At 42.7% G+C, this 12,780-nt stretch overlaps 1 protein-coding gene across 5 annotated transcripts in view; it reads right to left on the bottom strand.

Moving 5' to 3' along the window:
- The window catches only part of LOC139418801 (RING finger protein 24-like), a 53,974-nt gene that overhangs the window by 22,152 nt on the left and 19,042 nt on the right, over window positions 1–12,780 (bottom strand). For 3 of the 5 annotated variants that reach the window (XM_071168512.1, XM_071168513.1, XM_071168516.1), the window contains exon 2: window positions 3,098–3,247. In XM_071168512.1, coding sequence (XP_071024613.1) covers window positions 3,098–3,240 — 143 coding nt within the window. In that variant the 5' untranslated portion in view covers window positions 3,241–3,247. Of the gene's footprint in view, window positions 1–3,097; window positions 3,248–8,414; window positions 8,669–9,210; window positions 9,399–12,780 lie in introns of those variants that run through there. The other 2 variants (XM_071168514.1, XM_071168511.1) reach the window with 2 other exon arrangements.

Raw genomic sequence — 12,780 nt, 5'->3', positions numbered from 1 at the left:
ATGGACTTTACAGTGTCCCAGAACTTTTTTGAGTTAGTGTTGCAAGAAGCAAATTTCTGCTTGAAAAAGCTAGCCTTGGCTTTTCTAACTGCCTGTGTATAATGGTTTCTAGCTTCCCTGAACAGCTGCATATCACGGGGGCTGTTCGATGCTAATGCAGAACGCCATAGGATGTTTTTGTGTTGGTTAAGGGCAGTCAGGTCTGGGGAGAACCAAGGGCTATATCTGTTCCTGGTTCTAAATTTCTTGAATGGGGCATGTTTATTTAAGATGGTTAGGAAGGCATTTTTAAAAAATATCCAGGCATCCTCTACTGACGGGATGAGGTCAATATTCTTCCAGGATACCCCGGCCAGGTCGATTAGAAAGGCCTGCTCGCTGAAGTGTTTCAGGGAGCGTTTTACAGTGATGAGAGGAGGTCGTTTGACCGCTGACCCATTACGGATGCAGGCAATGAGGCAGTGATCGCTGAGATCTTGGTTGAAGACAGCAGAGGTGTATTTAGAGGGGAAGTTGGTTAGGATGATATCTATGAGGGTGCCCGTGTTTAAGGCTTTGGGGAGGTACCTGGTAGGTTCATTGATAATTTGTGTGAGATTGAGGGCATCAAGTTTAGATTGTAGGATGGCTGGGGTGTTAAGCATGTTCCAGTTTAGGTCGCCTAGCAGCACGAGCTCTGAAGATAGATGGGGGGCAATCAGTTCACATATGGTGTCCAGAGCACAGCTGGGGGCAGAGGGTGGTCTATAGCAGGCGGCAACGGTGAGAGACTTGTTTTTAGAGAGGTGGATTTTTAAAAGTAGAAGTTCAAATTGTTTGGGTACAGACCTGGATAGTAGGACAGAACTCTGCAGGCTATCTTTGCAGTAGATTGCAACACCGCCCCCTTTGGCAGTTCTATCTTGTCTGAAAATGTTGTAGTTTGGAATTAAAATGTCTGAATTTTTGGTGGTCTTCCTAAGCCAGGATTCAGACACAGCTAGAACATCCGGGTTGGCAGAGTGTGCTAAAGCAGTGAATAGAACAAACTTAGGGAGGAGGCTTCTAATGTTAACATGCATGAAACCAAGGCTATTACGGTTACAGAAGTCGTCAAAAGAGAGCGCCTGGGGAATAGGAGTGGAGCTAGGCACTGCAGGGCCTGGATTCACCTCTACATCGCCAGAGGAACATAGGAGGAGTAGAATAAGGGTGCGGCTAAAAGCAATAAGAATTGGTCGTCTAGAACGTCTGGAACAGAGAGTAAAAGGAGGTTTCTGGGGGCGATAAAATAGCATCAAGGTATAATGTACAGACAAAGGTAAGGTAGGATGTGAATACAGTGGAGGTAAACCTAGGTATTGAGTGATGAAGAGAGAGATATTGTCTCTAGAAACATCATTGAAACCAGGAGATGTCATTGCATGTGTGGGTGGTGGAACTAATAGGTTGGATAAGGTATAGTGAGCAGGACTAGAGGCTCTACAGTGAAATAAGCCAATAAACACTAACCAGAACAGCAATGGACAAGACATATTGACATTAAGGAGAGGCATGCTTAGTCGAGTGATCAAAAGGGTCCAGTGAGTGGAGAGGTTGGTTGAGGGTCACGGCGATTTAGACAGCTAGCCAGGCCAACCGGTAGCAAGCTAGCATATGATGGAGTCTGTTGTTAGCCACCTCTTGCGTTCGGTCAGTAGATTAGTGGGGTTCCGTGAGGTAGAGGGGATTAATCCAAATCACACAACAACAACAAAAAATAAGAACAATAGATATAGTTATAGAGGCCCGAGAAGAAAACATAATAATAATAAAAATAAATAAATTGTCCGATTGTCTATTCAGATAGCAGCCGGTAAGACAGCTAACGGTTAGCGGGCCGCAGATGGGCGTTCAGGTAACGTCGCGACAGAGGAGCCAGCCGGATCTCATTCAGGTAGATAACGTCGGCAGTCCAGTTGTGAAGGCCCGGTGGGGCTCCGCGTAGGCAGTGAAACGGGTCCAGATAGGTGACTGCAGCCCAGGAGTGAATGATGGAACTCAGGAGTGATTGACGGAGCTGGCTAGCACCGGAACAATCGATGTTTGCTCCGGAATCGACGAAAGCCGACTGTCACACGGATAGCAGCTAGCTAGCTGTGAGATCCGGGTATGAATGTCCAGAGAGCAGTTGAAATCCAGGGACATGGAGAGAAAAATTGGTCCGGTATGTTCCGTTCCGAGCCGCGCTGCGCCGTACAAAACTGGCGATAGATTTTCGATGGATTTTCGAGCTAAAGGATAGCTGATGACCACAAACCGTGGTTAGCTGAATACTAACGATTTGCCAGTAAAGAAGCTAACTAGCTTCTGATTAGCTTCTGGATTAGCTTCTGGGCTAGCTCCTGGCTAGCTTCTGGCTAGCTTCTGGCTAGCTTCTTGGAGTTTCTGGCTAGCTTCTTGGAGGATTACAGATCTGAGGTAAATAATACTTTTTTATAAATATAAATTGGTGAGGCTGGTTGCAGGAGAGTGTTTAGAAGATGAGTTGATGGAAAATAAAAATAAAATGTATGTGAAAAAAGTTGTAAATATATACATATATATACACAGGACACGACAAGACGAGGACAAAAGACGTCTGAACTGCTATGCGATCTCTTGGAGCTCTCTCAGATATAAGTATGACTGTGAATTCACTCGCAGTCTGGATGTATTTAACATCTAACCTATTGGTGTGGGTATATCAATAACCAATGAGGTGACAGTGAAAATGCTGCATCTCATATGGGAAAAACAAAGTAATTTTTTTGACCACTGGGTTTGAGATTAAAAACACCGGTGACTCAAAATTGGATATGGCAAGTCATTCTCGAGGTAATAGATTTAGCCTACATCAATCAGCTTTTAAGAATCTGTGGTTTATTACACTTAATGTGCTAGCATTAAAAAAATGGCCACCGTAAATATTGGAGTGAGGCTCTGTTGATGTCAAATATGAGGTCACAAACAAATGTCATAACCCAGAATCTACACTGTCTGGCACCGGTGCAAGGAAACCTAAACACAAATCAAGATTTTCAAAGGAGACTATAGAAACTAGCCTATGTCAACTAGGACGTAGCAGTGTGGATCATACCTTATCAAGTAGCAACAGAAGAGAAGGCTGAGAATGAAGACAAAGATGGCGGTCCCAAACACCACAATGTAGATGTTGAGAGGAAGGTTCTGAAACCCGATATTAGGCATCCTGAAACTGTAGTGCTGGAAATCGGAGCTCATGGATATCCTGCAACGAGAGAGAGAGAGAGAGATGGATGGATTAGGGGATGTGATAAAGTGATAGATTGACCACAGGACAGTTTGTGACTATTGGGCTGAGAGAGTACAGGACAATTTCTCATAGCCAGCAGAAATCTTTGATAAGGCTTCCAGCCTGCCACGTGAAGACAATAGGTAGGGTGAATTGACGAGAACAGGCCACCATGATCATATACATTTGTTAGTTGCGTAATATCACTGAGGTAGGCCTATTCCAGATCTTGCACATCACTGCTGCACCTTCAGCATTTGAATGCTTGTAAAATGGATTGAGCAATATTAGTCTTTATTAGTACAGTGACAATGTAATTTCCTAGGTTATTGTTAACAAAAATCTGTAAAAATCTCCAAAATGGTCAAAACCACTCGATTTTAAAAGGTGCAACACCATTTCCTGGTTGCTAAAATTTGATTAGTTCACCTAATTTCAGTTGATGTAACAATACAAAAGTTTAGAGCAGGGGTATTCGTCTCTAATCCTACGACGTCCGGAGCCTGCTGGTTTTCTGTTCTACCTGATAAATAATTGCACCCACCTAGTGTCCCAGGTCAAATAAAGTTTAAATAATAAATCAATTCAATTATGGACCTCGAAGCTAGATCTACTGCAATTTTTCATTGTTCCCCTCTAAAATCAGGGCCTGATTCAATGACGGCCTAGGAACGGTGGGTTAACTGCCTGTTCAGGGGCAGAACGACAGATTTGTACCTTGTCAGCTCGGGGATTTAAACATGAAACCTTTCGGTTACTAGTCCAACGCTCTAACCACTAGGCTACCCTGCCGCCCCGTGAACCTAACTCACAGCTAAAAAATGTAAAGCAAGCAATCCAATGTTATTTGTTGCCTAGACTTTACTGCAATTGACCAATTGAAGTCTTGGAAAAAAACAACAAAAAAAAAAACACTAATATTGCAGTTAGCCAAGGCAGCCTTTATAATAGAACGCTTGTGACCACGCACACACACACACACATCTAAATATTGCACTTGGGAAAAAACAAATCAGAGTAGAAATAGAATGAAACAAACAGGCATTCTATTTTTGCTCTATTACAGTGGATACTATAGACATCGATCAAGTGCACAAGGCTACGTGTCCAAAAAGAATGTTCATTGAGTAAAAAAATGAATAATCCCCCCTCACTCACACAAGTGTTACTGTCGAGCTCAACACAACAAAAGCAATATCTTTGGGCTACTCTGCAGGTTATTACATTGCACACTTTCTGCCGGTGGACATCTGTTCTACAATGTGCCAGCAGCAGAGCATGAGACCCTTTGTTGGCATAATTTATCTCTTTCAGACAGAGAGAACACTTGGCATACCCCTTTTTTATCCACTGTATTGAACAAGTGAGAAAGAGGGAAAGTGTGTGGTGTTTCTTTCACCTCTATAGGTTTCTCTGGCTAACTTAGCTAACGGATCATTTTATCCAGATTGCAAGATAACGTTTCTTAAAATGCTAACAATACTTGTTCCACCGCACTTTATCCCTCACCTCAAACTTTCCAAATGCCAGTTGTTTTTCGGTTACAGCTCATGAAGTAAGCTTCATCGCCTTCTCACCCCCGTCTCCGTGGTCAGGAGACCGAGCTCTTCGTTATTGTTCAGGGGACGCGCTGCTGTAAAGGGCAAACTGCCTTTCTACTCTCTTCTGTCTTTCCAGAGCAGATGTTGTAACTAGCAAAATCGGTTGTCTCTTCTCTCTTCAGTTGCGTGCTGCATTCTGCGGTTACGATTTGCTGAGCCTTGGATACAGCCAGTATTGTTCCAAACACGCTTCAAAAGCCCCCCCCCCCCCCAAACTTTTCTCATCGGATCTACACAAATCATGTAGGTCACCTATTTTGGTGAATTTCGGCGAAAGGTGACTAGTTTGCATCCCTGAGTCCGAGAGACGAATCTGGGTTTGGCGGATGCCAGGAGAACACTATCTGCCTGAATGCATACGGCCAACTGTAAAGTTTGGTGGAGGAGGAATAATGGTCTGGGGCTGTTTTTCATGGTTCCCTTAGTTCTAGTGAAGTGAAGTCTTAACGCTACTGCATACAATTACATTTTAGACATTTCCGTGCTTCCAACATTGTGGCAATAGCTTGGGTAAGGCCCTTTCCTGTTTCAGCATGACAATTCCCCCATGCACAAAGCACATACTTTTGGTGAAGTATTCAATGAAGTATGAAGTATTCAATTTAGTCAGGTCACCCAAAAAGTTGGGGTGAATTCCAAAGTTGTGCTATATATTATTTGGTTATGTCATAGCTAAATTGTTTAAGATAAATCATTTACTAGCGCAAACACTTTTAATTTGCAAAAACGACAAGTTAATTAGTGGGTGATGGTAATTTCAGAGTTATTTTTTTTAACATACATTGCTTCTCTAATCTGATAGTGTGGTGGTAGATGCCCAGTCTCAGTTTAGGTGCTTACATACACACACCAGACATATGTTTACACACACACACACACACACACACACACCTTTTGGGGACCAACAATTTATGCCCATTCAAAATCCTATTTTCCCTAACCCTAAGCGTAACCACTAACCCTAAAGTAGTGAGGCCCGGCAAAATGTCCTCACAATTTTAGTTGGTTTAGTATTCTTGTGAGGACTTTCGGTTCTAACAAGTATAGTATAATGTGTCCACACACGCACGCACACACACACACACAACTACTACTATTGAAGAAAATACAATTCCTGAGTGAGTATGTGTTTGTGTGGTCCACAACTGAAAATTCCCATTCTCCACAGAGGGAGAATGAAGAAAGAATGAAAAGAGAAACAAAACACACACATGCTAGGGTTAGGTGGTATATATTGATGATCATTTTGTTCTATGGAGGGGTGATGCAAAACTGCTCCAGGCTTTCCATGCTTTTCTTAACTCCTGTTCTGATCATTTGAGATTTACTATGCAATCTGATACACGTCAAATCAGTTTTATTGATCTTCTGATCTTGTGTGAAGATAATGTTCTATACACTGATCTTTACAGGAAGCCTACTGATCGTAACAGCTTGTTGAGGGCTGATAGGAGTCACCCACTTCCCTTGAAAAATAGTTTGTCCTACAGCCAATTCTGTCGAATCAAAAGAATTTGCAAAAAACAAATCAGATTGACAGAGAAAAAGATCAGGGACTACAAAAATTATCAGATTAATATTGCCATTGAGAAAATTCAAAACATGACCCTTTTCAAGGTCAGTCTCGCAAAAAGACGCATTCTTGTGTTCTAACTACCCGCTATTCAAAGTGCTCTGAACAAATTAAGGGAATTGTTCACAAACATTGGCACAGTCTAAAATCCGATGATAGTCTCGGTAATGTGTTTTCGTATTCTCGCGGGGCAGAAATCTCAGAGACCAATTGGTACACTCTGATTTACCACCCCAAGATATTCCTGAACAACGTCTATTTGCGCCCCTACTGGATGGAAACTACAAATGTAATGGCTGTGCTCAATGCAATGGCACTTATAAATGTAGATCCTTCAAACACCCACAAACAGGGAAATCGATCCCAATCAAAGGTGTTATTACGTGCTCCACTAAGACAGTTATTTATCTTATAACTTGTCCTTGTGGTAAAAAATGATGTGGGTAAAACAAAGCGCAAATTAAAAAGTACGGATCTCAGAGCATCGTAGCACCATTAGGTGTAAAAACGTTACTTACCCAGTTGCGGCCACCTTCTTGGAGGCAGGCCACTCGATTTCGTCTCTGCTTTATATTGGCATCGAACATGTCACCCTCCCTAGGAGAGGGGGTGACCTTGATAATTTCTTTTTAAAACGAGAGGCTGCCTGGATCTTTAACTTAAAGACCCTTGCTCCCTTCGGTCTCAACGTAGACTTTGATCTGAAGCCATTCTTGTGATTATTGTGACTTTGCCATTGTAATTGTTTGTAAGCTTGTGTAGTCGAAAATGAATTTATGATCGTATGCTATCCATTTGTTTTTTGTATGCTGTTCTTTGTATGCCATTTTAATATTTGATAATTACCCAATGATTAGGCCACTCTTGGCCATGATTACAGACACTTTTGACACTACATAAACGAGTCATCCCGCAGTGTTTGTGATTATAACCTGATGAAGACAGCTTGGCTGTCGAAACGTTGCTATACTGTTAAGAGTGTGCGGCTCTCTTTTATTTTCAAGGGTTGGGTGGTATACCATATTTACCGTATCCTGGGAATTTAGAAAAATCCTCTGTATAGATTTTCCAATACATTTAAAAATATATATAAATCTGAATATTTGGCCATGTTAAATAAATACCTGCAGTCAACCTGTGCACTAGGAAATATACAAAGCAGATCACATTCATCAGTTCCCCTGTTAGATCATTTTTCATTATGAAGCTTACCAGTACTAGTTTCCCAAAACAGCTGTTCAAGCCAGTCAAGTGTGTTTGTTTACAAAAATTCACAACAAGCAAAACGGGAGCTTCTTGAGGTGAGTCACTCCTGCGGCGCAACTTAAGTGAGGTGAACAAGTTACACTTGTATGAAATTCAAAACTGATATATTTTATAACTATTAAGTTAACCATCTAAGATGTGCCAAATGAACTCATTCCAGCTGGGTTTTGCTAAATGGCCAACGTTAGCTTGCAAGATCAAGCTTCTTGGTGACAGCAACAGAGACAATCCCCTCCTAGATGAAGATCCCTGCGGTCTAATATTTGTTTTGTGTGTGCTGCAAACTGTGTTTAGAGATACTTGCATTACTTTATGAGATGTCTTAGTAGAAAATGTTTGCGTGCGCTCGTTAGCGTTTACCTAGCATCCCCTATGGCGATTCCTTAGTACATGTTAGCATTCTGGTAAATAACATTTTTTGTGGGCTTTTTTTTTTTACATTTGAAAAAAAAACAGCACCCCTTGTGTGCACTACCGGTAATAATGTATATCCTGGGATGGCACAGGCACAGTAAGAAGGTAGGAAATTGGATAGAGCCCAACTCTACACACACACACACACACACACACACACACAGAGAGAGTTTACAGTTACTCCTCCCTATACAGCCAAGCCAACAGACATAATAAACCATAAACCCTGTCTTCCGCACACACTGTCTACGTCCAGAGGACACAATCATTAACCCACACACACACTCACCCGCGTGGTGCCTTCATAGTGTTGAGCGGAACCCAATCTTTAAATCTATAACTGTGAGAACGGCAGCGCTGGGAAGAGGCTCAGCCTTTGTTAATTTTCCTTTTCCCCTCGTCACACACACTGCGACCACGAATGGTAGTAATAACACCATCACAATTTAACACCCTCAGTCTCCCTAGCTTAGCCGCTAGGCTGGTATGCGGTCATAAACACTGCTGCCCTCTCGGTTGGGCTCAATTCTGCCCCCCTGCTCTGCTAGTATGCCGTGGCCCCACGCCAACCCCACAATCTTTCTATCAAAACGAGGCCACGACTGGAAAGCCTGGTTATCGCCACTTAGCTGGGCTCCCAAACACACTGGTTCCACATGGCCCTTTGACATACACATCCCAGAAGCAAACACACACACAAACTCTGGGGTAAAATTAAACCCAAAGTTCAGACCAGGGCCTAAAATTAACTTTTTGGTCCAGCAGCCACCGTGGCAGGTCTAATTTACTTGAAACTAAAGTCTACTGAAGTGAGAGACTGTCCTTGTTTTTCTTGGCTATTTACCTTGTTTTGTTCACAAGCTAGGTTGTTTTTCAATGTTTGAGTTGAGTTTCAACTGTTAGGGAAGAGAAGGCAAATGGCGCCGGAAGAAAATGGCAGCAGTTTAACGGGCGCCTAACCAATTGTGCTATTATGTGTTTTTTTTTCTAGTGTTATTTGCAACTTATTTTGAACATAATGTTTCTGCCACTGTATCTTACGGCAAAAAAAAGAGCTTCTGAATATCAGGACAGCGATCACTCACCTCGGATTAGACAGATTTTTTCAACAAGCAGGACGCACAGGATGAACTTCAGACACCCGACAAGGCCAACATCCCCATCATTGGCTTACTGCATTCGCGTAACAGGCAGTCTCCTTGTGGAGTGCAACGAGAGAAAGGCAGGTCGTTATTGCGTTGGACTAGTTAACTGGTTGCAAGATCGGTTCCCCCGAGCTGACAAGGTCGAAATCTGTCGCTCATCCCCTAAACGAGGCAGTTAACCCACCGTTCCTAGGCCGTCATTGAAAATAAGAATGTGTTATTAACGGACTTGCCTAGTTAAATAAAATAAAAATAAAAAACGGCAAAACAGCGCCCCAAAAAAACGATTTCCGATTGTTATGAAAACTTGAAAATCGGCCATTCCGATTAAATCGGTCGACCTCTAGTCCAAACACACGAAGACAGTCGTGAAGAGGGAACGACAAAGCCTATTCCCGCTCAGGAAACTAAAAAGATTTGGCATGAGTCCTCAGATCCTCAAAAGGTTCTACAGCTGCAACATCGAGAGCATCATCTCAGCCTATTGCAGAGAGTCTGAGCACTGATGGAGGGATTGTGCGTTCCTGGTGTAACTCGGGCAGTTGTTGTTGCCATCCTGTACCTGTCTCTCGGGTGTGATGTTCGGATGTACCGATCCTGTGCAGGTGTTGTTACAAGTGGTCTGCCACTGCGAGGACGATCAGCTGTCCGTCCCCTCTCCCTGCAGCGCTGTCTTAGGCGTCTCACAGTACGGACATTGCAATTTATTGCTCTGGCCATATCTACAGTCCCCCTTGCGGGCATGCCTAAGGCACGTTCACGCAGATGAGCAGGGACCCTGGGCATCTTTCTTTTGGTGTTTTTCAGAGTCAGTAGAAAGGCCCCTTTAGTGTCCTAAGTTTCCATAACTATGACCTTAATTGCCTAATCTTTTAGTGTCTTAACGACCGTTCCACAGGTGCATGTTCATTAATTATTTATGGTTCATTGAACAAGCATGGGAAACAGTGTTTAAACCCTTTAAAATTAAGATCTGTGAAGTTAATTGGATTTTTTCTAAACAGGGTCCTGAAAAAGGGACGTTTATTTTTTTGCTGAGTTCATATATTTAGCCCAGATGGATAACAATTAGCTCCACTATCGCCTTGTTTGGACTGGGCTTGGCTCACCCTAAGACTAGTTCTGCTGTGGCTCTAGCTGGATCTGGCAGTGGAACTCTCTCCCTCCGAACAATGTTGAGAAACACACACACACACACACGAGCCTGCGCAAGCTTGCTGAGACAAAGGCTGTTTCTGTCCGGACTGGCAGAGCCACGCGTCATTATGCAACACCCACCGTGTAAACGTTGTTGAGTGGGTGCCAATACCATGGCAGGCAAGCAGCACTCAGATATGATCACTAATTTCTTTATGAAGGGACTGTTATAACTTATGACTGAGGTAGACTAGAAGGTGTGTGTGGAGGAGCAGTTTGTTTTTACGACTGGTGCCCCGGGTAGCATACTGTGATTTTTTTCAGAGTTTTATGGATTGACCATTAGGAGATTTGTGGTCATTAAAGCTTAGCAGATCTGTTTTTTTTTTACACTGACTAACAGGCTAGCTACAAGAGGACTTGAATACAAAATACCATTTCAGTCCCTGACCAACTGTCCTTAGCCCCTGACTATCATCTCAAAATGGTGGACTTCTTACCACTACATTCCCCAAAATCTAGCCTATTACAGTTAGGCATGATTTATGATTGATGTTAAGTTGATTAAAAAGCTACGTTTTCACCACGTGTGGTGACACACAGAGGACATACAGGACACGGCTTTTGATTCAATTGATGTAAGATCTGGCGGTTCAGGTCTTGGCCTACAGTGGCAAGAAAAAGTATGTGAACCCTTTGGAATTAACTGGATTTCTGAATAAATTGACAAACTGTGCTTAAACTAATAACACAAATTATTGTATTTTTCTTGTCTATATTGAATACATAATTTAAACATTCACAGTGTCGGTTGGAAAAAGTATGTGAACCCCTAGGCTAATGACTTCTCCAAAAGCTAATTGGAGTCAGGAGTCAGCTAACCTGGAGTCCAATCAATGAGAAGAGATTTGGCAATGCTGGTTAGAGCTGCCTTGCACTATAAAAAAACCTCACAAAATATTAGTTTGCTATTCACGAGAAGCATCGCCTGATGTGTGCCATGCCTCGAACAAAACAGATCTCAGAAGACTTAAGATTAAGAATAGTTGACTTGCATAAAGCTGGAAAGGGTTAGAAAAGTATCTCTAAAAACCTCGATGTTCATCAGTCCACAGTAAGACAAATTGTCTATAAATGGAGAAAGTTCAGCACTGTTGCTACTCTCCCTATGAGTGGCCGTCCTGCAAAGATGAAGATGCAAAGATGCAAGAGCAGAATGCTCAATGAGGTTAAGAAGAATCCTGGAGTGTCAGCTAAAGACTTACAGAAATCTGAGGAACATGCTAACATCTCTGTTGACGAGTCTACATACGTAAAACACTAAACAAGAATGGTGTTCATGGGAGGACACCACGGAAGTCACTGCTGTCCAAAAAAAACATTGCTGCACGTCTGAAGTTTGCAAAAGTGCACCTGGATGTTCCACAGCGCTACTGGCAAAATATTCTGTGAACAGATGTATGGAATTGTTTGGAAGGAACACACAACACTAGGTGTGGAGAAAAAAAAAAAGGCACAGCACACCAACATCAAAACCTCATCCCAACTGTAAAGTATGGTGGAGGGAGCATCATGGTTTGGGGCTGCTTTGCTGCCTCAGGGCCTGGACAGCTTGCTATCATTGACGGAAAAATGAATTCCCAAGTTTATCAAGACATTTTTCAGGAGAATGTTGGGATATCTGTCCGCCAACAGAAGTTGGGTGATGCAACAGCACAACGACCCAAAACACAGAAGTAAATCAACAACAGTGTTCTGACCTCAACCCGATTGCAATGCTGTGGCATGATTTCAAGAGAGCAGTTCACACCAGACATCCCAAGAATATTGCTGAACTGAAACAGTTTTGTAAAGACGAATGGTCCAAAATTCCTCCTGACCGTTGTACAGGTCTGATCCGCAACTACAGAAAACGTTTGGTTGAAGTTATTGCTGCCAAAGGAGGGACAACCAGTTATTAAAACCAAGGGTTCAGATACTTTTCCCACCCTGCACTGTGAATGTTTACACGGTGTGTTCAATAAAGACATGAAAACTTATAATTGTTTGTTATTCATTTAAGCCGACTGTGTTTGTCTGATGTTGTGACCTAGATGATAATCGGATCAAATTTTATGACCAATTTATGCAGAAATCCAGGTATTTCTAAAGGGTTCACATACTCTTTCTTGCTACTGTAAATGTCAATGTAGCAGCTAAGTAGCCTAGTGGCTGTTCAAGTAGGGTGGGACGGGATAAGGAGGGGGTTGGGGAACGGGGCAGGGAAGAGCGGATTTTAAAGGTCTCTCTTGGGGATCTCGTCCAGAGTGATTTATAGAATCCCTCCCAGAACCCCTTCCTCCCCTCGTTGTGTCGCAGGCGGCTGTCGACCAT

Source organism: Oncorhynchus clarkii, chromosome 10, assembly GCF_045791955.1.
Source record: "Oncorhynchus clarkii lewisi isolate Uvic-CL-2024 chromosome 10, UVic_Ocla_1.0, whole genome shotgun sequence".
NCBI lineage: Eukaryota > Metazoa > Chordata > Actinopteri > Salmoniformes > Salmonidae > Oncorhynchus > Oncorhynchus clarkii.
Note: the sequence above shows the minus strand (reverse complement) of the source record. Positions and strands in the feature narration are given on the sequence as shown.